The following is a 25,587-nucleotide window of genomic DNA, read 5'->3' on the forward strand; positions in this document are numbered from 1 at the left end:
TTGTTATGTGCGTTTATTTTTCTAGCAAAAGTCTCTTACGATGTCCTGGAACTACCTGAATAATAAGGCTTCTCTGATCGGATAAATGAAGTCGAACTTCGGTTGGCCAACAAAGACAGCTCCAAGAGTTCCGATTAAGTGCGATCCTCGAGAATAGTCTTTTCTTTGAATCAAATCGACCTGGGATATATAGCTACCTACGAGACAGGTCGTCTGGTATTTTCAAATTCCTGGATCGGGACTCTCAAAGAACTTTTGCCGCATGGTAGCTTACTCGAAACGGTCATTTTTGGAGGGAATTATCGAACCAGCTAGAAGTGGAAAGCGTAACCACGATCCCAAGATCGTATTGACACAAGGTAAGAATTCCAAGTTAATCTCAGTATCATTTGACGCAACGTTGTGTATTGTGTTTAGAAACATAAATGTCCAAATCATCCAATGTCGGCAATGCCATTTCAGATGAATATCTTCTCTATTGTACTTATCGTAAAATTTATCACCGAAGGTAAGACTTCATATACATAGGCTAATGGAAATTAGATGGCCCTGATTATTTTTATCTTGCTTACATAGGGATCATTGTCCACTACGATTAGGAAAGTATGTGGTATCATGTACTAACATGGAATTTTACATGCGGCCGCACGTGCTTGACCCTAAGATGTCCTTGGGTTCGCCACACCGATTGAGGAGCCTCTTCTTGGCTGCAATAACGCGCTTGGGAACTGTTACTAAATATCTGCACAATGCAAACTCCACCTTGATCCTAATTATCATCGTTAGAAATGTTTAAATTCGACTTCACATTCATGCTGAAGTCAGCCAATTCAGTTTGTTAATCAAGACTCGAGTGGGAGTTTAGTTTGATACAATCTCGTTAAGATACGAGGTTTTAGTGTAATGTAGTACGAGCCGTGTTTGAACAAGAATTGAAGTATATTTGAATGGAATAATTACAGGAATAGAGATATCCACTTGATCAGCAGCGGTGACTCATGATACGTCGTGTCTGGTTTCTGACCTGTTTTGAGCACTGCGTAGTCTAACTTTAATATCGAATGTGATGAATTATACGTGGTCAAATTAGTACTTTTACGCCTATGTCGGTGCCGTCTTTTAACTTACAAGTTTACATGAGGGCAGGCTATCATTTATGCAACGCCACGCATAACCTCGCTTCAAGCATTGGTGAATTTGAATTTCGAAGGATTTGATATCTCAGAGCGCTACGGGAACGATAAGACACCCGAGCTTAATTGATATCTTGACATATGAAAGCTTTGCAACATTTACCCCTCTGGGAGTTATCAACTTCATAGTTGCCACGCCGTGACCTTGTGAACTCTTGAATCTTTCATCCCGAAATAGATACTTCGGCGTTGGAAATTTCAGTCTTTTCCCACCATTAGTAGATTTAAATAACATTGCTTCATTATTATGGGTAAGGTCATTTGGGTTGTATGTCTAATTGTCTTTTCATTGTACGAGTGCACTTGCCAAAGTGATGGATTGCATTATGTGTAAATAGAAAAAAAGGTATCCTAACCCTATCATAATTCGGGATTATACCATAAACCTGTTGAAGTCATGGTGACTTACCATTCGCAACATCGGGCATTATCTGATATCTATACCGATAAAGTGTGGCATTCGTTCAATATGGGTGTCGGCATATATTAATTAGTACGCGGGCATGACTTCAGCTGTTTCCGACGAATTCACATTATTTATTTACAAATGATATCGAATATAGTATTGGACGGAAGCGAAACGTGCGATCGCGAATATTACATTGCCAGTATACCAGAACGCCACATCGCAACCGTGAAACGTCGTTTAGCCTATTAATTGTAACAAAACTTTGATTTTCTCAGGATTTAGTCTATGTGTAGTACAAAAATGCTAACTTGTGTAAAATAATAGCCGTAGCTACAGCGATAGCATTGCTCTTCATCCTGCTGACTAGCCTACACCACTCTTTATCATTCGGAGTTCTCTATTGGCCCATGTCCTCTCACGTCTTGCGTAGGCTACATCGCTTCGATTAAAGTAATTCTGAGCGATATGACATCACCTTGCGAGGGATAATACGCAGGCAGAAGAGCCCAACATCCGATCTTTGTAAGTTGACCCCCAAGATACGGTTAATTGAATTAAGGGCTTCACGACATGACGTAAGCATCTAAAATCATAATTCTAACAAGCTTATCGCCCGCTCCCTTTTGTGTGTCAAGTTCAAATTGTTTGTCTAATCGCATAACAGCACGCCGAACTATATCCACCAGATATAATATAAGAAGGGCTTGTTTTTGACTAAATCACACAGGAGGCATTGAAACCAGTCTCTAGGTCTAGAAATTCCTTGGTTACCAAATCGAGTAGATATGCATGTGGTGGTCATTGACTCACGATAAATGCTGCAATTGCTGCATATTAGATACTGGATTGAGATGAGCATAGCTGCTGTTTCGGTAATTCTTATTGACAGTCCATCAAATATATTAACGCTTACTCAACATTGTAACCCCTACAGCAGGGGTGTCAAACATACGGCCCGCGTGCCGCTTCCGGTCCGACAGACAATTTCATCCGGATTGCGAACCGATTCTGAGTAGATTGCAAAAGTCTTGTGTTATCCATTCGTTTCCAACAAATGTGAAAATTTTAGTAAATAAACTTCCATCGAATAATCTCTATGGCCTTCCAACAGCAGAGCTGTGATCTCACTCTAGTCACCACTAGGAAAAAGTCGGTGACATTGGCACCCAATTCAGAGAAGGCAAAAAAGTGCACGCTGAGTTCACAAATTTATGGTAAAATGAACGAAAAAGTAGGTATTCACAGACGAGAAACGCCAATGCGAAACCGTTACATTCGCGTTACATGGAAATATAATAGTCACGCAAAAAGATAATTTAAGTATCTGTGGTCGCACTGCTGTATCACTGCTCTGACTCGAAAGGTCCCCGATCTCCAGAGAAACCCGAATCGCGACTTATTAACAAATAAACTAAATTTCAACGCCGGTGTTTACAGTTGAATCTCCTGTATTCATTACAGCGTATACACGCAGGGCTAACGCCAGATTAGCACTAAGACAAATGGAGCATATATGCCAACTGATATCGTCGTTAGAGCCACTGTTTTAGCGGTTTATAACTGTTGTCAATCGACTAAACATCGCATTTTTGCCAATTACGTTGTTTGCGATGTGTTTCTAGAATAGAGCCCATATGATCCTTAAAACAATATAATATACCATTATGTGCATATGCTTGGTATTAAAGTGCAAAACCCTGGCATCCAGTAGCATGGATGTTGACGTAAAATATTGGAATATTTCACTGGTTCGGCCCACAAGCGATTAAAAGGTTTCGATCCGGTCCGCGACGCCAGTTGAGTTAACACCCCTGCTCTGCAGTCGACATTGTCAGTTGCACCGCTAATCTAAGGGCGCAGTGTTGTAAAGACATTGACTCCTAATGCAGTAATACTATATCAGGATTCACGGCATTTTTGAACTAATTAACCCTGAATTAAACCAAGACAGTAAATGATGCTGGAATTAAGAATAACTTAACAAATAGCCCTACTAATGACTGAAAATCTGCAATAACACGTGACGGGTATATAATTTCTGGAAAAAGCCAAAATTTACTGATGTGTCGTGCACATCCCGAAGTTTGTCAACGAGTCCGTTTAGCGTTTAGTCTCATTATTATCATGACAATACCAATAGCATGTATCGACTATTTGTAGGGCTTACAGCTTATGCGTCACGGAAGGGCATTTGATAAAGTTCACGGTTTTTGCTCTGATAAGGTTGTGTCCACATTCGACAGCGGGATCGGCGTTGAGAGGTACAGATAAACAGTAAACACATAGCAACTTGGCGGAGCCGAGACCCGGTACCTGTACTGTGGAGTGGAATCGTCTATCTTTCTGTTCATCCGCATTGACAGCATATGAAGTGCAATTACGCATAGTAATGACTAGTGCCTTTGCCGAATATTAGCCAAGCTACGGAATCTCTATATAGTGTTGCGAGCTGGCAGTCACTAGTGCATTTCATTGTATAAGCATATCTTTACTGCAGTGTACTTGGATAGACACAAAATCGCCCATAAAAGGACCGTAAGCCCGAATCCACGCAATTCTTTAACGTTCAGAAACAGATCTCTTTCGTCTTTGATCTGGGGATGGATACTTGTGTACCAGTACTACAGTACTGCTCAAATGTATACTGAGTTATGTAGCCAAATTCACGAATAGCGCAAAGAGTGGCATTCTACAACATCCATTTCAAATTATTAGAGGAATGTATCGTGGTTAATAAGGCCTCGCGGCTCGCGACAAATGATCAATAAAATGATATTACACAGAGCCATTTATATCGAAGTAAACCTTTTCTCAAATCAAATAAAAATTAAAACTAATAATCTCAAAGTCACGATTGATCAAATCCTTGGCTCCTAGTGCAGAAAACGCAGATATTTGAATACGTCATATCACCGAATGTCAGTAATTGCTCATATATTTATTCTTTAGTTAGATAGCTACAATTTTCTTTTCACGTTGAACTTATTTTTCGTTCAACGTAGCCTACATGGAAAATTTTGCCCGGAAGACATCAGCACTTGGCAGTCAAGGCAAATAGTGTTTCGCCTAATGTGTTTGTGATGAATAAACGACACACCGCAAATCATGACAAATAAAACATGAAGTAGCCAATACTTCTTGACATTGCCACAATGTTTACCTCAAGGACCTAGCGTAACACACTTCTATTACACGTTACGATCTTCAACTGGTATAGTTATTGGTTTTGACTTTCACTCGACAAGGATTACTACAGCGCAAGAATGCCGGACATGAGTATTCTTAGAAAAACTTTTTATCAGTATCGGCTTAGACTGTACTATATTGAGGGCCTTCTTTACATATGGCATTCATTACAGTTCTTTTTCGAACTGGGACGAACCCGACCCTGCTTTGTGATTGTATTTAGGTACAAATCCTCTTATGGTCCTCAGCTGAGGATTACGTAGCTGCGTTAAAGGCCGTTCCCTCTGGTATTACGATGTGACGTTATAGTTTTGCCTTGCGTGAATAAAAATCAGTAACCTAATTATTAATATCAAAGCGATATGATTTGATTGACTCGACGTGTACCTTGATTTATCTCGAACAGTGGTCCGCTAAATTCATTTTGAAATGTTAGATGTGCGAGAGCTAAAAAAAGGCTATGACCCTAACCGCAGACCGTGGAACTGAGACTCTGAACTAGAGAATGGTTACTTTCCAACTTGCTATATTCCCGCCATGGTTAAAATTTGGATTAGTAACTATATAGAATCGTACCCAATTCAAGCGGAATTGGCTCAACAGCAATTGGGTGAAATATCCATCGGGTTGCGTACACAGTAGCTACACACTACACACTACACAGGTATCGTAGGTATCGTGCATGTTTTAGATATTTGCGAATTGCCATCGTATTGAATAGTATATTCATACTGAAATATACCCTAGTATTTTCGGCTGATATACAATAATATTTACAATGCTCTACTATAGTTTCTGACGATTAGCCCTGACGAGTATCAGCCGAAAGTATTCGGGTTTATTTCATTATGAATATACTATTCAGTCGTGTATTGAAGTTCTATAAGATCTTCAATTGATGTCGTCAGGCGGATGAATGAAATTTGCTTTTCACGAGCGAATGAAAAGAATTTCTACATTCTGCATGGCCCACCAGAGAATTGGATCTATTATATGAAAATGGTTCCGAATCTAATAAGATCATTGCCTTTTATTGAACACTGGAAAAGTGCAAAATTGGTGTATTTTGATCAATGTTTTGAACGTAACATTAATCTCAGCATACGTGTAGGTTAGACAAATATCAACGTATTTGCATATTATTACTTAGATGTGTGTAGAATACGACAGATAATATAGAATAAACGTCGTTAACTTCTCATTTTTATCCACAGACTTGAAAAAAGGTATAGCACATTGCTGAAAAATTTAAATTATGTGCTACGTCGAGCCGTCTTATCGTTTGTCGTGATTTTAAAATTCTCTAACCACGTCATAAACGTTAATACGAAACATTTCTCGGTCACTTCTTGTTTATATCACAACTGGTTGACATAATGTCGGGTCTGCAGTATGACCGATTGACGTTGCCACTTGTAACCACGAAAAGAATCAACAGACATGCGAAATGGTCACACTCGTAAAACATGACAGTTTATCTCTATAATAGAGCAGCAGCAACGATATCAATATCATATAGGCGTACTATAGTACTATAGGCGTACAGCATATATGCAGAGTGCAAACGCATTGTTATCAAATGAAATCATACCGACAATACCGGTGTCTTTTCCCTGGTTGATAAAAGTTTTTAGTGAAGACGTTAAATATGACACGGCTTACAATCGAGTTGATCTGGTCAACGTGTACTGAAGTATTGACTTGCAGAGGCACTACAATGGTCAGTATATTCCGTCACCAAATGGCGCGACAGTAAAAAATTATCGAAACATTATCAGACACTGCGATTTTTGGAAAGGATATTTCAATTATTACTTCGGGTTGACGTATCAAATATCACCTTGGCCGTTTCGATATGGTCCAGACTCATTTATATACAAATTCGACGCACGCGAGAGACCCTCTTCAAGGGTGCATAGTAGTCATATGCGGTCACGGTCATCTATTATTCATGTATACCCACATTAAATCATAGGCTATGTGATGGTCTTATGGTGTAGCAGATGTTACATCAAATACATTTCCATGATATCAATCCTGTTTAACCGGGCGATCCAGCAACGTGATATAGCTCTTCGAATGAATGTAGCTGAAAACAAAACGTGACTGAAATGAGTTCAACTGATAAATAAATACACATCAAAGGTCGACTGTAAGGTCAATATCTGACATAGCAATATTCAGTTGCTCAGTTCTGTAGCAAAAATAGTCCATTTTGTGACAGCTTGGCCGTGCGAATCCGACATTACTTTATTGATGTTACAGCCAACTATAACCTTGCAGGCCTCGGAAGCTATACGCCATTTGTTCAAGATCCTACCGACGCCAGTACCGCCGAAATCGTGCATCCAACCCGACTGGATACGAACGGAAACTTCATGTCCAACAACTTGAACTTTCTCACAACGAGAAGTAACCTTCGCAGAAAGCGTGATTTAGAGCAAAACTTTCGCAAAAACAGAAGAGTATTATACAAGCTCCCCGTCAAAGGACAGGACTTAACTTTGAATCTAACCGAGAATGGGGATCTCGTAGCTGAAAACTTTGTGGTGGAGCGATTCGACAAGAACCGCAGCGAGAAGCCTTTCTCTTCCTTTACGCCGGGCTCGAAGTGGTCTTGTCACTTCCGTGGACAGGTGGCTGGCCATCCAGATTCGAAGGTGGCGCTTTCAACCTGTCATGGACTGGTGAGTATTGGTTTTGTTTTGTTTTACAGTTGTTACCCGTTAAGTAAACGAATTCACGCCTCTTGAGATCGGAACATCCGGGACCTTAATCAATATCCATTGTCGGTAATCAACGACCATGTGCGAGTTCTGTATACAATTCGAGGGTGTTGTGATTTGACGGCGTGGGAGCGCGAGGTTGGCGGGGCGTTTTCCCTGCGATTGTTCACCTGTACCCTTAATAACATTGGATTGTATACGACTCACGTCCCGTTGGCCCGTGTCAATCTCGCGGTTGTGACTTATTTGTACAGAAATAATTTAAACATATAGGTATACTATGCAATCACCTACGTGTTGGAGGTTGATCTAGACTAGAGTCCTCCTTGTCACTTGATTCGCGTAAGCGGTGCCTTACAAATCCTATAAGACGACATCGGGCCGTGTGGAAAGACGGCAGAATCATTGTAGAAAATCGGCCTGTTGTAAAATGAACAAGTAGCCGAAACACCATAACTACTAAAGCAACAACAACAAAAACAAAAACAATCGAGCACGAAGCTAGACGCCTACCGTTTAGGCAATAATCTGATCAGTAGTAACTGAATATTCTGGGATCTCTTTGGCCTTCGGTTATCTCATCTCGAAATAGTTGCGTTTTATAATTTTCAGACCGGGGTCAGACATTGGTTTTGCCTGTATTTGATTTGTCGTTGATGGTGAATCAGCATCCATGATTCGTTGTATGATCCGACTGCGACATAGGAATGTGATTTACAAAAGTGATAGGGAAATAGACTGGTATTAATCCGATACCGGCCAATTTGAATAACTGCATCAGCTTGACTGCTCCGCTTCTCGTTTGTGTTACGTTGTTGTTGTTTTATTTGACTGAAAATACAATATGTCGATTATCGCCTTTGTACAGCACTTTCAATAAATTTTCAATAAAGTTGTATTATATAGATGCCCACATGGCTCAGTGTTTCTGTGTTCAGTAGGAGATTTATTAACATCGCCAAATCTTATCCGCAGTCACCTAACAACATAAAGATTGGGCTTGTGAAACTCCTTCATATTGTGTGTGTGTTTGTGATTAGCGCGTCAAAATGATGCTGAGAATACTAAGGCGAGAAGTATATTTATAATTAAGACAACACCATTAAAACATCAATCTGCCTAGGAGTATAGAGATCAGCGCAAGCGTCATGGATTGGTATGTGATATTATGAATATCAGTTTCAATTCGATGTCATAGAATCAATCCCGGACGGCAATACTGTCTTCCCGATATAGCAACCCCTTTTGCGATACCATGGGCGATATTTTCAAATTTCGGTCTATACCGGTATTCCGTATACCTCTGCACCAATGCACAGATATAAACCCTCGATCAGTGCTACAGAAATGACCCATTAGAAATAGAGTTACTGATTTTTTGCACTTTAGATTAGACTTCGAACAACTGAATTAGCGAAAACTTCGAAATTGAGTCACGTTCAGTTCGTATCAAATCAGAGTTAATATTCACATAAGAATGGCAAATGTCTGTGTGCAGCAAGCTTGGCTCGTTTTGCACTATATACAGTACTCCTTTAGCATTTTCAGAAATTAGATTAGAATTAAAATTAGAGCATAGAAACGTTTCACGAATTAGATTAGAATTAAAATTAGAGCATAGAAACGTTTCACGAATTAGATTAGATTACTTCTATTTCGCTCTAATTCGACTAATAGGACAACTAGAATTTTACCCAAGCTGTATAAGAGTGACGTGGACGGAGGACTCTATTCTCGCCTCTCACGTACCCTTGTGACTTTGTACTTTTCTTTATTTTCACATGTGTAGATTGTGCCAACATGGCATGTTTGTGTTAAACACCAATATTGGGTCGCGATTCCCGATCGTCAAACCCATTCCGGTGCGAAGTTACCGGTACGTTTGCAGACTGGCGTCGCTTTATCTGTGAATGACGCAAGTTTGCGTCCGTACTATAGGCGAACGTGACGACGCTGGGTTTACCTTCAACACTCATACGCCTATAAATTAGATGTTTTACGTTAGATTTTAGTTTTGCAATGTGCACCGTGCAGTCGTAAAACTATATATGCCACGAGATCAGCGGTAATAACTATTGTGCTAACAGACTAGTTTTCGACCGACCTAACGTTCATCTGTCAGCATTTACATTTATAACGTTTGCCATTAGACGTCAACACAAACAGGGTTGTGGCGTGATGTAATGTATATATATTTATATATAATTGTGTAGTTTATAAAATTATCAAATATTTTCAAGATGTGACTGTTCTATTGTCCTACGCCTCTGATAGAATCGTATATAGATGGTGGCACATTAGCTATATCGCCGTTTCATTACTAACTGAGAGAACGAGGTCAAATTTCTAATCTGGTTATGCCCTGTTTAGAAATCAGAGCACGAAAGAAGTAAATGCCGACTGATGTGGCATAGGGATATTTAAAAAGGATATAATTTATAATAGTTTGAGTCAAACATGACATGATCACACCGCATACAGTGCCATTAACATGTTCTGTGAATATTAATGATCACCCCGTGTCATCTACCTCCCAGTCTTGGTCATACCGCAAACTTCAAGTAAATAAATTATGTGTATATTTTCTAGGGATGGTGTGAACCTCTGAAAGGTTCAGGTTCGTGTGAACGCGAACTTTTTTGAAAGGTTCTGTTTGAACGCGAACGTGAACCTCATGACGTCACGTGACGTCATATTGCTAATTCCAATCCTATCTTTCAGTGAAGTGATAGCCTATATCAATGTACACTTGTACAGTGTACAGTCACTGTACACGATACCTAGTGACGACTCGGGCCACATAATGCCACAATGATGAGGTACATATTGGCGTTTTAAACGTCGCTAAATGTATCAACTGAGGCTATCAGAGGATATAATCATCCCATAAAATCAATATTTTCCGTCGCTTAGCCAACAATTTCGACGAGGACTTACCAGGGAATAAAAGCTTACGCCTTAACGGTCCAGCCCAGGCCGGACAATGTATTCGGCGTCTGAGTATTGCTACATTGATATTGAGCAGAGTGTAAAACGGGTTTCTATACTTGCTACCGATTTTAATCCATTAACAAGTTATAGAGCAGTAGCCAACACCTCAATCGTACGGATCTGGTTTTAATGATACAGTGAACCTATGAAGTCAAGATTGACCCCGAACCCGGCTAGATTTTTTACATCAGTAAACGATATCAATCTCATTGATTGTTCGAGTAAGCATCATTGCTGACTACGCATTTTGCTCGTGATGTTGTGTGATTGCGGGTCAAGCTCACAGCAGAGAGTCACTAAATGTTCACAAACGGTAATTAAGCTGGATATTTCGAGCAAACTTTTGTAACAAAGCAAGTAAAACTTTTGAGATTGTCAAGGTGCATGCTCGTTTACTGTAGATTTTTATACTGCCAGCGCCATGAATAGCGTAGCCCGTAGTTGAAATGCAATAAATGTGAACGGAAGATGTCACAATGAAGTGAAAATTGTAATATATGAAAAAGGTTCACAGTGCAGAACCTACCAAGGTTCTGTTGTGAACGTGAACCTCTAAATTTCCTAGGTTCACACACAGAACACGAACGTGAACCTCACGTTCACACCATCCCTAATATATTTTCCTGATTTTACAAGTCTACATGTCAAAATTAACATGCTTCCAGTCGAGCACAAACTATCAATACTTGAAGTGAATGTTTCGTTCTGACAGCCAGCATCGTAATATCACAACTGCTCGGAAATCTTATTCTCTTCGTGTATTTGTGCATGTATGTCGACGCATGAAACTATGACTTGGGAACTACGAAGCACGTGCTGGCGCCAGTCCGTGTATGTACAAATGTACATTGTACATTGTACAATCATTGTACAATTTTACGTTGCACACGTGGCGGTGCGATTAATCCATAGCAGAGCGCGGGCACGCCCCTCAGTCATGCAGATGTAGACCGCAAACATATGAAATGATGATTAGGAATAATCTTCATGCAATCTTGAATGTGTAAAGCGACAATGGCGTCTAACACTCTGAAAACGCCGGTCGACAAATATTGACCGCACACTCGAATCAACCGGCGAGATAAAGATATTTATTCCAATCTACATTTGTCGCATTTTATCGCCGTTTTCTCGAGCTCTCGACGCGCTTTAAGACGGTGTTTGATATTCGGACGACTCTCCCGACGCGACAACGCAGATGGAATTTGTTTTCCAACTCGCCGCATTTAGCTTGACCAATATGAGTCGTAGTATGGATAAGGTTAATCAAACAGAAACTGTGGTGCGGCGGACGGGTGCGCCACTATTGGAACTCCTTGCTGTAAAATTCGTTTCCGCGCGATTTCAAATCATAAATGGATATTGAGCCCTTTTGAAAAAGACTCATGACTCCAATAACTTGTAATCATACAACTTCCCATGTACATTCCGCGAATTTGCGCATATTCAAAATAGTTCAACCAGAGGTATATACCATCATCGCCGACGCCATGTATGCAACTTTTTCGCTTATCCCCAATAAAACGCATGCGAACAGAATATAGCGCGAAAATTTTTCACTATTGGAGTATTGACCAATGACCATGACCATGCCACGTATGGCAAGGCACAAATCTATGCCACAAAAATCATAATCCACGTTCATGATTGGGACATCGGGCGTGTTTGGGCATGTGATGCAAGTGTATGCGCCTTTTAAGGTGCGTGGAACAAGAAGTGATCAAAGTAGTTAGAGGAGGTCGATGCTTTGAAAATAGCAAGTTGTTTTATTCGAACGCAAAACGACTAATGAATGGCGCTCAAATGGGTTCAACTTCGAAAATATATCACATGTCAATCATTCCACGATAAGGTGCTATTTCGTCCAGTTGCTACGGGCATTCAAGTGATGCAAACTGATTAAATTATTCTTAAACTATTCTCTACTTATAAAAATCCAAATTGTAACAGCTTTGTTACGTTAGGGTTCGGGAATAAGTGTAAGTAGTTTAAAAACATAACTACTTGTATAAATACTGGAATTAGGCGAAGCCTTCTTCAGTACTCCAGAATGCACTTCGTTACTGACTATCTCTGAATAGTGCTTTGCCCATAATCAAATAGCGATGTTAATTTCATGGAAACGATGGCGGTTGGCTCCATTGCATATACACCGTGAGCAGAATCGAAATATTATTGGTGCGATAAATCATCATCGGCTAATCACGCTCTGGGGAATTCGATAGAAGATGATTAGGCCTGCGCGTATATGTATCGTGAGAACCGCCCTCTATACGCCGACATGTCGGCCCCCTGCCTCGACGCGATCGAGAAGGCCAACTTACTATCACGGCTGAGGACCATGACCGTGACCTAAACAGGATACGGAGATTAATGCCAGTTTGATACCCACAGTATTCGATCTATATTTAAGTATAAGCCGCCTTTGAAGTACGTATCCTCAATAAAATGAAATCAAATTTCAACGGACGTTAACCGTAAACTCGACGCACAAAGCCAAATTGAATCGCTATAACAAAGAAGAAATTACGAGTATATGAGAGACGCGGAAAATTCGTACTCGGTATTACAATCGTTGTACGCGGGGTGCATCAGATCCCTCTGGCATGAAGGTAGTGTTGCGTAGTTCAAATTTGAAGTTTCAATTTTTGTGAACGCGTCGTCATGATGCAATAGAATTTTGACGTAATCAAATTGCTCATCCGTCTCCAAACTTCCAATTTAGAGTATTGATTTAGCATTCATTGCAGGCAATGGCTAATAAAACATGGTACATAGTAATTTGTGCAAAATCCACAGCGGGTTTCGCTATAATAAACCCAGTGATGGACTGCAGGCAATAATATCAATTGCTAATTCTAATTCTCCTTATCCTAATCGAGTTACCTTTCCTAAAGTGCCCGCGAGGGTGATTGATATTCACTCGAAGGGAATGATCCAACTCTTGTGGACGGCTGGACGACGTGGACGTGTTTTATGTTATGATTTCTCTGTGTATCTAGATAGCCCTGGCGTTGCATACTTGAAGATTCCGGTATTCCGCCAAGTCTTTACGGACGATGGAAGTTGCTATTTCGCTACATAAATTGGTCTCAAACATAAGCACCAAGCACAATATAATCAGAGAAATAGAAACCAGCTGTCGACTTGTAGAATACTGATTGCCCCGAGACTTAACGAATCATGCTATCTAGACTTGTTCAGTTTTCGTTTAGTATTCATAAATCTCGTTTCTCACAATAAGAACACGCCGTGAAGGAGCCTATTTGGTTGTTTCAAAGTTAGCGTGGATCAAAACATTCAAACTCACTCCAGCGGCCGTTGTTTAAAGTCGGTCTCGTTGGGTTCCTGATTTGAATCCGAATCTGTCAGAAGTGGTATCAGCTGTCTCAAGCGAAGCTTAACGTCGATTGGAAGATGATTAAAAGTTTGGCTAGATACAAACTTACTGACCGCAACTGGTTGTGTAATAACGGGCGGCCGAGACGGACGCGGTTTCCGGAACTGTGTGACTTCGCGAACGCTGAAAGACTTGTCACCTCTCGCATTATAATGCAGCAGAGCTGCTAAGATTTCATGCAGCAAGTTCGTCCATTGGGTTTCGCGAGTGGAGTGACAGAGATCACCCAATGGCAGTAAATGTAGACGTTCTCGCGGAAATACAATTTCATGCTGATGCGTGATGCTAATGGATTCCAACATTGCAGCCCGGCCTCCATATGAAGCAACGTTTCACAATTGAATTAACACGCCGCCGCCGGCCGCGTCATTGTTGACCGAAAATATTTGCGCAAAAGTCTCAACGTGTGCCAAATCTGCCATGCGAAATTGAGTTTGATATCAATCCGCGTTCTTGCTAGATTCGCCAGGTTGACTTTCTTGGTATATACAGAGTGGTCAGTATCGAAGTGACTCTGCTTTTTCGGAGCTTTTGCTAACTCTCACCGCTTAATCAAGTCGTTACGTTTGTATACTATACCTCAACTTTTACTTGAACCTTTTGTTTTACAATTTTGTTTTTTAAAAGTAAAAAGTACATTTGACATCAGTCTTTATCACTTTCATGTATGAAACTGCCATGAAAACTGCGTGAAATGACTCCCGTATCACTGAAACTAATTATTAATCACAGAAACTAATTCATATTGCAATTTCGAAAGCAATTGGTGCTAAAAGCATGCGACCCATCGACCAAATCTACTTACTGATGCTAATGACTTGACCCCATTTCAGGCCGTTTACTTTTCGCTTCCACTTGGAATAGTTTCGAAATCGATGCCTTTACTGGTAATTCAGTAAAATTTGAGGCGTTACTTCTGCTTCTACTTGAGTAGCAACGACTTTCACCACCTCTGAGTATACAATACATTACAGTTTTCTGTGGATAATGATTCGATTTCCGGAACTCGATATATAATGATGATGCTGTCATTCACCAGAACCGTTACGTCATTTCATCGGTTCCTACTTTTGAACCCAGGAAATTGGACAACAGGAAATAAGCACAATATAGACCAATAATGTATCATTACCTTATTAGAGATACTATAACGTGTGTGAGAAACAGTCTGTGACCAGTGGTGCACCTAGACTCGATGGTCGATTGATATTCGTGCTTTTGTTGCACGGCGCAATAACTAACATCGCCGTTATCGGAAATCTATCATCGCCAAGAAATTATCCATTCCTAATAAGCACACGGAGCAGTTCCGTTGCTTTTCCTAAAAGCGCGTGTATGGTGACCGCTCAAAAAAGCCCCAATTCCCCTTTGATCCCACGCCGTCCACAAATAGCCCAGCCGGTGTGTAGGTAACATCGCTAATGACGCGGATTTCCTATCACGTTGCTTCACTTCAGACAGGTTTTATCAGCACGGCCGATGGCGATTTCCTGTTGGAACCGGTGGAATCGCAAGGCGACCAGGCTGACGACACAACGCAACCGCACAGGATATATCGACATGAAGTGACGAAGTTTGTTAACAAGGCGGCGCCTATGCTGGACATGGCCGCTCCGAAAAAAGGCAAACCTGGTTCGACGCGATTGTGCGATGCCTGGCATGGCGCGGACAATGATGTCTATCTGTTGGGTTATGTTCAGGCGATGTGCGACACGCTACAACGTCTAAACGTGAATCACTTTATTTCGGAGAGGATTTATCTAAAGACTATTGCGGTGTTATGGGTATGTGTCACTCTACATTCCGTCTGGCGTGCTGGAAAATTAGTATGAGTTCACGATATATTCGAAGGGCCATAACCTGGTTTCTACCAAGCGTATTTCGTTTTATAGATTATTTATATATCTTGTGCCCTGTAGATACCATCTGTCATACGTATATTACAGTATACTTGATACTAATAGACAGTAGCCATGTCTTGGTATAGGAAGGTAGGGAGGAACGAAACAGTTCGTGATACTGCTGCGACCACAAAATATGACGCCCGGAACACAATTTCTTCTCGAAGGTTTGAGTTACGAAACCCGAGTCCTTTGTGACTATTGCTTTCGACTTTTTGTCTAGTTGGGCCACGATACTCAGAAATATGCAAATATACCTCTTCTATTCAGTCAGCACATCAACGTTTGAGATTCATTGACGCACGGCGCGCGCGCTCGTAACCCCAAAGGATATCAGTCGGTGGTTCGCAACAATCGCAACAACTAAAATAGCATTAAAGCAATACCTCTCGGGAAGTTTATTTAGGGATGAGGGTTCAGTAGATCAAAAGGCCGGAATTAGCGCAAAGTTTACTGGCGTGTGCGGTACTGGCGTTGCAATTTTGTATTAGCGTATTTTTTCTGGAATATAGGCCCTTTAAACCAAAGACGACTCCGGTAAATAGCTCATTTCGTCTTGACACTCAAGTATATGCGTCATGCTCTTCAAATAATCATAATTAGTACGTTCCCACGCCAAATGTTGCTTAGTGCTTATATTCATATTGCTATGCTCAGTTCACCGATGACTGTTCGTACGACATTGCTTGCTATTCCATGCATCGGGAATATATATCTATAAAAACGATAAGCCTTGTGGCGTAGCTTATGGAAACAATATATTTAAATACAGGATATCTGGACTTCAAATATTTGTGAATAAATGTTGGGCTGTTAACAACGATAAAATGATGCCTTCAGGAAATTCATCTTGACGCTGGTTCTTTCCAGAGTGTACAGGTACACTGTACACAGTGTACACTACAGTAATTCTGAAGCTACTTACCGGTAACGAAATAATATGTATACTGGCGCTATACAGGCTGCTCTTACCACAGAGTTGGTTAACACGCCAATCGTAAAGTCTGAAGTCATAGTTTCCAATCTACATACAGCTCTACAATAATAGACTATATGAATTACGAACGGGGCGCGGGCAAGAAATACACGGCTTTATTCCGCCAGCAAATTACGAAGATGGTAGAATTTATTGTTTTCTAGTCAGCAAAATCCAAGCACATATCGAATGAGAGGAATTAGATGAAAACGCGCATAAACTAGAAGATCGTTCTAATTTATATTTATGAAGTCTCACCAGGTTTTGCAATAAGTACCTATAAAAGCCCGGTTCGTATCGTCCCTAATAGCTAGTACACACTCACTTCCCACGGTCTTGGTTTGGCTATTTTATGATTCGGTTCGGTTTATGTCCATGCTGGTTGGTTTGAATACTGAAAATCAGAGGTTCACGTTCGCAAACGACCCTCAGTAGGTGCTACACCGAAAATTAAGCGAACCATCATAATTTTACAGCAATCATAATAGTTTTGAATAAAATTCCCTGAACAAACTTCCTATCATTCGTTTCATCACGGTTATAGTGAGAGATGAAATTCAACCGAATCTAAGATAAATTTATGTATCGTCAAATTCAGACTGTTTCCAGCGAATCTGATTTGAAATGTCATGTAATCCCGGTTGTAAATAATAAATTGGCTGACTTGACCTGGAAATGGGCTCGATCAAGATCATAAGCCTATTTTATCGTGTAATAGAGTGAACTGTAACTGATGCACCCGCAAATGGTGTTGAGTGGCGAAGAATTGCTCCCGGGCACCAAAGAATCTCCAATCTGCGCAATAACACTGGGTGCGAGGAAGGGGCTCTTGTGTGCCGAAAACCGAACCAAGACCTATTAGAATTTAATAACAAGTTGTACGAGATCGAGATAAGGCAATTCGCTTCGGTCACATCGTCATGAGTAGCATATTTCGAATGTCACCAAGCGTACCCAGAGTAGCCTACTATACTCCTGCGATATCTTAAGATTAACATTGTGACGTCAAATGATTTCATGTCCGTGTTCACGTCGAAGCTTTTATACAGGTTCATGTTCCTACGAAGGAGAACGTTTTAAGGGTTTACAGTTACACCATCCCCGTACTGCGTAGCATCTGTGTTAATCAGCTACTCAGTTTACCGGATCTGCCTAGTGTAACGCGATTGCGTAATGAACGATTGACAGACACTATGGACTTGATTAGCTCACATTGGCAGGTTTGCAGCGGTCTCTTTCAAGACCACGTCTAAAGTTAGATAAGCCGAGCAAAGCACCGCTCAACCCTTGTGATCTTTCGGCAAACGAACGCGCGCACCAACGCTACTTCACTTTCGGTTCAAATTCTCACGATCTATATTTGTAAAGTCTTCAAACCAGCCTTGCACCGATTACGCTATTCGGCGGCGAGTGTTGTAAGGAGGTCTTAAGATGCCATTACGTAATCTAACCGCGGTGATAAGGGGACTCGGCTGTGGTTTGTAATCACGGCAACGTTACAACTCTGTTCGGGATGCGTATCACCTGTTTCCATATTCAAAGCTATTGGCGTTTTTCCAAGTCACCTGATTGGCTGTTTGTGATGGTGATGATGATTAATGATTAGGGATGGTGTGAACGTGAGGTTCACGTTCGCGTTCTGTGTGTGAACCTCGGAAATTTAGAGGTTCGCGTTCACAATAGAACCTTGGTAGGTTCTGCACTGTGAACCTTTTTCATATATTACAATTTTCATTTCATTATAACATCTTTGGTTCATATTATTTGCATTTCAACTGCGGGCCACTCTATGCATGGCGCTGGCAGCATTAAGAATTAACACTATAAACGAGCATGCACCTTGACAATCTCAAAAGTTTTACTTGCTTTGTAACAAAGTTTACTCGAAATATCCAGCTTTCCGTTTGTGAATATTTAGTGTCTCTCTGCTGTGAGTTTGACCTGCGATCACACAACATCACGAGCGAAATACGTAGTCAGCGAATGATGCTTATATTCAACCAATCAATGAGATTGATATCGTTTTCTGATGCAAAAAAGCTAGCAGGGGTACGGGGCAATCTTGACTTCATATCTTTACTGCATCACGAGAACCAAATCCTTGTGATTGAGGTGTTGTCTACTGCTGTAAAACTTGTTAATGGGGTAATATCGGTAGCAAGTATAGAAACCAGTTTTACACTCAGCTCAATATCAATGTAGTGTACTCAATGTACTCAGACGCCGAATACATTGTCCGGTCTGGCCTAGACCGTTAAGGCGTAAGCTTATATTCCCTGGTAAGTCCTCGTCGAAATTGTTGGCAAAGCGACGGAAGATATTGATTTTATAGGAGTATTATATCCTTTGATTGCCTCAGTTGAAACATTTAGTGACGTTTAAAACGCCAACATGTACTTCTGCATTGTGACATGATGTGGCCCGAGTCGTCGCTAGGTATCGTGTACGCTGATATAGGCTATCACTTCATTGAAAGATAGGGTTGGAATTAGCAATATGACGTCACGTGACGTCATGAGGTTCACGTTCGTGTTCACACAGAACCTTTCAAAAAGGTTCGCGTTCACACGAACCTGAACCTTTCAGAGGTTCACACCATCCCTATTAATGATAATATTAATCCTTTGTTTGATAGAGAAGTCCAGGTAAATTGTGAAATGATTAAGACGGGGTGGATCTGGAAGTATTCCAAATGATTCAAGCGAGTTGACCAATTGACCAAATTAATATGTTTCGTGACGACTGACATTCTACTGTCTACCCTTTTGGAACCTAAACCCCCTTATGTTATCGGTCAGGCTTCGACTTTCAGGGTACTTTGTCAATAACGATGGAGAGGTTCCTGCACGCTAAACTCCCACTCGGTTAAGGGAAGGTGGCATTTTCCACTGAGTGACCAATTTACCATTAGTGTTATCACGGGTGACTGCATTTTATGTACTATAGGTTTCCGAACCGCAAAATATACGGGGGTCTTTATGATGAAATATGTTAAGTATTATTTCGCTTGCTCTCATATGAAAGACACGCAATTGAACTTTTTGATATTTTATTAAATACAACGTATTTCCTGGATGGTACTCGAATACTCATTCAATTAAACTCGAAGGCTGACACTCGCCATCGAATATAAAATCAGCCATGTGCTTGATTTAGCCCGGACCTTGTCATGTACAGAGGGAAAACGCTGTCTGCAATACTGCAAATTCATTTTGTAACTGGACAAGTGTTCAGGCGGGGTCAAAGTAATCATCGTGGGTACTCGAGTAGTAAAAGTAGAAGTAGAGTTGTAAATTTCTATTCAAGTTTTAGTAGAAGTAGCGATCTCCTAGTGAGTATAAACAGAAGTATTCTAGGCCTACCCACGAAAAATTTAACACTATCAAGTGGAAGTGACACAGTTTAAAATCATGACCACATGAGTAAGTAATGCTACTATACACAAAACCTATTTGAGTGCTCCGAAAAGTCGAAGTACCACCCTACTGACCGCCCCTGCGAGTATCACACACATATATGCCAACATCCGTCCTATGATTCTATTCCCAGATTCCGGTCGCCGATATCGCAAGTTGATAAGCCGTCGTCGTCGTTGGGAGTCAAGACGCGCTCGAGCGGAAAGGTCAAAGGGTTATCACTCGCGTGACTCCACAGATAGAAGCCGGTCGAAGCGCTCTGTGAGCATGGAGAGAATTATCGAAATGCTGGTCGTGGCCGACAAAACAATGGTCGACTACTACGGCGCGAACGACCACGGAGGAGTTGAGAAATACGTGCTGACAATCGTTAACATGGTAACATTAGCATTGCGAAGCTGTTTCTTATTCTGTGTTTTAGCTTAATATTCAATTACGAAATTGACTTGATATATGACGTTCAAATTCGAGACTTCTGGTAACGCGAATTCAACGTCAAGTCACACAAAACCGACACAGGGAGTAGTCAGACATGTTAATCCAAATTCGATTTCACAAGAATTGTAAATTCGAAGATCCCGAAAATCTTCGAATCCTGGTTTGTCTGTCTCAGATTACATTTATCCTCGCGTATGCCCCGAGCCAGAGGCGCTCAAAGTAAACAGTAGTTATCCCTTAAGTAGAAGTAGAAGTCACGCCGTATGTTTTTACTCAATGACAATAAGTTCTATATTCCCAAGACATGTAAAAACTACTTCCCGTGGATGTAGAAAATGAAGATGTAAAAGTCCCCAAGTATCTAAGATCGCAAACTTTACGCACTTGATCGTAAGTGGCTGCATTCCAAATCACAGTTTGCATCTTTGCGACCGGGCCCTACGATAACTTATCGGAAGGACACTACAAAGTACAAATGGGTGCAATTTTCGAACTTCTCAGTTATCGTGATAAGTGGGTCCAGTTGCTACGACAATTTCACGACCATAATAACTTATCATATACCAGCAAACATATATACCTAATCCACTTTATACTTTACTAAGTCGAAAGTGTAAAAACCAAGTAACTTGTTTATTGCAAGTAGAGTAGTATAAAACATAACCAATTGATTAAGTTATGGTAGTAGGCAAAGCCTAGGAACCACAGGAACAGTGACTCCGAAACAAAAACCATGCGACAACGCGGAAAACGGTCAGAAATTGCGAACAAAGAGAAAAAAACTATTGTTTACGAGATTCAATTCAGAACTAAGCTGTTTCTCAGTCATAAGCGCTTTGTAATAACTGTTCAAAACACGACACGCAATGCTCCTCCAATTCGGAGTATTCAATTTCAACCAGCAACTCAGTAAAAGTCATGATAATGCTTCCAGTTTGAAGCAATGGATTTTGTAGAATAGTCCTGTTAGCGTTTTGGTTGGCGTATTTAAATGATTCACGCGTGCGGCGTCACATCGACTGCTCACTGTACAGACACAGTAGTCACCGTACCAGCTCCGCTCGAATCATGCATTAATGCGTTGATATTAACTACAATAATGACCTCAGTGTTTGGTAAACTAGTCTTTGAACAACTCAGCTTTGAATGCGTCAAAAATGCACTTGTCGTTTCGTCATCGCGACTGCGTTCGCAAACAGGTTCAGTAGCGAATTATCTTCAAAGTTGATCGGTATAGAAAGCTCGTTGTTTTACAAATAATAGACTAATCACTTGAAGATGCTAAAGCGGAACCGATCGCTGAGTAATCGTCACTATTGCTACTGGCGGCGTCAACAGTTAATGTCATGTGTAACGTGTTTACAGTCTATTTATCAAGATATTTTCGTTTTCGTTACATCGGTTTTAGTGGGTTTACAAAACGCTCTAGATACAACAACGAATAAAGAGATGAGAGCATCCTGTGCATTTTGCGCAATTATACGATTAGGGCGGTGTCGTAGCCAACAATTTTCCAAATTGATCGCTCACGCTTTAATTTGGCTTTACAAATTGAAGACACGAATCACAATACGAGAATACGACTAGCGCAGCGAAACAGTGGTGTTAGAATTTGTGTGCGATCCTGACAAGTTCATTGCCCGTTATCCCGATACCGTTGGTCGATTTGTCAATGACAATTCAGTGCTCCCGGTAGCTTTTATCTGGAATACAGTTCCAAGCTGTACAGTACGTACGTATGCAAAAGCAATAACATCACTGTGTTTTGGATTGCGCCTCGCGAACATTGTAATTGGACCTTGGAGGTTGCCCGTTGCCCTGTTTCTAATCGTAGAAGGATTTTGAATGACTACAGTCAACTATTATTGCGTTCAAGTCACGGATCATTATTCCCACCAGCGATGGCATGTGACAGCACGTAGAATTCGCATGCACGTTGCTTTCCTGAGCCAATTTTTCAATCTCCCACGCTTGACAGGTCTCCGAGCTATTCAAAGACGCTAGCATCGGCAATTCGTTGCAAGTGAGTCTGGTGCGGTTAATTCTTCTGGAAGACGAAAAGGTAAACATAGTTTTGAATTCAAATTACAGTTATAGCGAAGGATAATTCTGTATTGGATCACTCCTATAGTCATGCACAACATATACTCGTTAGCTTCAGCTAGATTCTTAATTTAGTCACAGTGTTTGTGGTATAAACTTTCTACAACGTACGAACGTCGTACATTGAAACCAATGAGTTTGTCTTTACTTAGCTTGGCATCGCTGATAACTCACATGTTTCTGGCTATTTTGCGTAAAGCAACCAGCACGCTGAATATATGTTTGTATATTGTGAAATGGCTTAACCATTCAAAGGGAATATTTATGATCATAAACTCTTTATAACGTCATTTGCCACTTCGTGTTACATTGAGGAATATTCAGTGTTTTACGGGTCGTATTGAAATCGATGAATGTGATTTACTTAAGTACTTTTACCTCTCGACTCATATTCCTCTATTCCCAATTATATTTTACATACATACAATTAATTAAAGAAACTTTGCCACAAACGTAGCCTTTATATTTACCCGAATAACATTTATTTCTGCTTTAACATTGAAGAACTTACACATGTTGAATGCTTTGCATACGATACGATACGCTTGTAGTCCTGGTAATCAAAGACGGTCGAGGTTGGTACTGATGTTACACGAGTTGATCTACTCGACTATAGTACTTCGAAGTAGGGATCGTGTTGTAAACTTACGCTCAAGCACAGTTGGCAGCAGTGTTATGGGGAAAACTTTATCCGCTTCAGATAAGAAGCTTTCGAATAGTAATTTGGGATGGTGCGTCTATTTTTCTATATTTGCTAATATATCGACGTTTTAGTTACTATCACCAGCGCAACTTTGAACAAAATTTCAACTTTGTTACCTATTATCGTTAATCGCGAATGAAAAAGGCAGAGTTGCGTCTGTAAACTATTATTTTGGCTAGTGCACGCTGCACGCATGAATATGTTACAATTATTTCAATATAAAACTTTCGCCATTACGATAAGATATGACTATGTCAAGAGAATGGGCCAGACCGGGCCAACCTGCGGGCATTGTGTGACTTAGAAACCATACATAAACAATAAATCGGAGTGTAAGTGGATGTAGTGTCAAAACAAGACCACTTTTATTTTAATCACCGTAACTTGCTTTCGAACGCATGATTCTAACATGTTCGGGCGCGAGTTTTCTGAGCGATCTCACGGAGTGATCCACACGCAACTACACTTTAATTCCTCTCCAACACATCCCTCAGGAATCCCACTCCGATCTGTATCTAGAGTCACAACATCGGATTTGTCGAAAATCTCGGACTTAGGATCCGGTGTTCAGACCGTTCGGTCTACAGCTACAGAGATTAATCATGTTGTTGTCGTTTGTCGAAAAACGCAACTCTCATGAGAAGATCTTGCAATCAGAAGCTTACAGATGGGATCAGAGCCGTGGGAAACCTTATACGTTTGCGCAAGACCGCTTGGCGGGCTGTAATTAAACCTAGCCGTCTTTCAGTGGCTTACCAGTCCTTGACCCGGCAGTATAGGCTGAGTTAATGCGATATGCTTCCATCGTGATTCAATCGGGTTTAAGCCGTTTCGTGGCGATATATGTCATCAATCAGTTTGTTTCAACAAGTTTTTCGCCGTAATAGCGGTCTATCTCTATACGCATAAGATGGGCGTTTTATTCCATCCATCCTCTTGCATCATCAAATTCTCTGATTCTTCCCCGTAAATGTTGTCAACTTAGCAGCTCTGCAATTCTTGTGAATAATGTAAAATCTCGCGAATGATGAGAGTGGTATGCTTTTGCACAAGCGCCATCACTCTGCACAATAGCGACTTTGGTGCAGGTTATTACCGCATCCGCGACATCTTCTTTGCTCTGAAGGCACTAAATGTAATTCCCTTACTCACTACGTCACGATATTAGTCGAAACAGTCATGAAGTGACATGGAGTGAAAGAGGTGTATTGATGTGTTATGCTCGCGTAATGCGGCTTACATACGATCGCCGCACGAAAAAAGAACAATTACCAATCATATACTTCCTAATATCTAATCATAGTTCGTAATCATAATTACCATTCGATAATTGATAGCGATGACAATTAGCTATATTTCCGCGGAAACATATTTCTTATCTGACTACAATTAAGGGTCATTCTAGTTTAACGCGGTCGTCGAAAATTTACACAGCTAAGAATAGGCCAACTACACAATAACCATGTTTGCAGAAGGTATAGTCATTGAGGATTGAATATTTGCAATTTGTAATTATATCCTCAATCTTTACGCGCCGTAATTGTTGAGGTATTCACGCAGCACGGCCCAAGAAATTACCTTCACCTTGTGAGTTATCTTTTCGCGTGGCAAATGATCCCTGAAGCGTCAGAGTGCGTAAACCTCAACCGCGAATATCACATTACGCCCGTCGGACTCTATTATCCTCATTAGAACTGCTTGTGTTCCTGATTATGATTTTTGACCATAGCATTTCGAATTTGCATTGTAATATTCGACAAACATGCTTCCTGCTGGGGAAGGGATTTCAGGGCGCGTGCCATCGCCGAAAACCGCCGCGACAGCTTTCAATAATAAAGTATGCGTGTCACCTGTCACCGTAATATACATATAATATCTGAAAACGCTGGAAAGGCGTATAATAGGCATATATGTGTAAAAGGGCTGTTCAAAAATAACCTTTTTTCCTTAATCTTGCGGGCTACGTGATTAAATCGTTAGGTTGCCTTAAAAACGACGCACAGCAAATTTGAATTCATTCCAACCAATATTCGCGATTTTCGTAGAGTTTGAAAATTGTGAATTTGCCCAGAAACGCAAAAATAAATTTTTTTCAAATTTTTCTGCCAACCCCATGAAATTGTTGGGCTGTCTTCAAAAACTATG

At 40.7% G+C, this 25,587-nt stretch overlaps 1 protein-coding gene across 2 annotated transcripts in view; it reads left to right on the plus strand.

Annotated features, from left to right (window-relative positions):
- The window catches only part of LOC145446731 (A disintegrin and metalloproteinase with thrombospondin motifs 7-like), a 55,629-nt gene continuing 30,042 nt past the window's right edge, over positions 1-25,587 (plus strand). The window contains exons 1-7 of one of the 2 annotated variants that reach the window (XM_080325081.1): positions 1-359; positions 418-508; positions 7,054-7,475; positions 15,363-15,537; positions 15,606-15,689; positions 20,332-20,576; positions 22,615-22,698. In XM_080325081.1, coding sequence (XP_080181207.1) covers positions 442-508; positions 7,054-7,475; positions 15,363-15,537; positions 15,606-15,689; positions 20,332-20,576; positions 22,615-22,698 — 1,077 coding nt within the window. In that variant the 5' untranslated portion in view covers positions 1-359; positions 418-441. The remainder of the gene's footprint in view (positions 360-417; positions 509-7,053; positions 7,476-15,362; positions 15,538-15,605; positions 15,690-20,331; positions 20,577-22,614; positions 22,699-25,587) is intronic. The other variant, XM_080325082.1, reaches the window with a different exon arrangement.

The sequence above is a fragment of the Botryllus schlosseri genome, chromosome 9 (assembly GCF_051294905.1).
Source record: "Botryllus schlosseri isolate E-star chromosome 9, Bs_hap1, whole genome shotgun sequence".
Classification (NCBI taxonomy): Eukaryota; Metazoa; Chordata; class Ascidiacea; order Stolidobranchia; family Styelidae; genus Botryllus; species Botryllus schlosseri.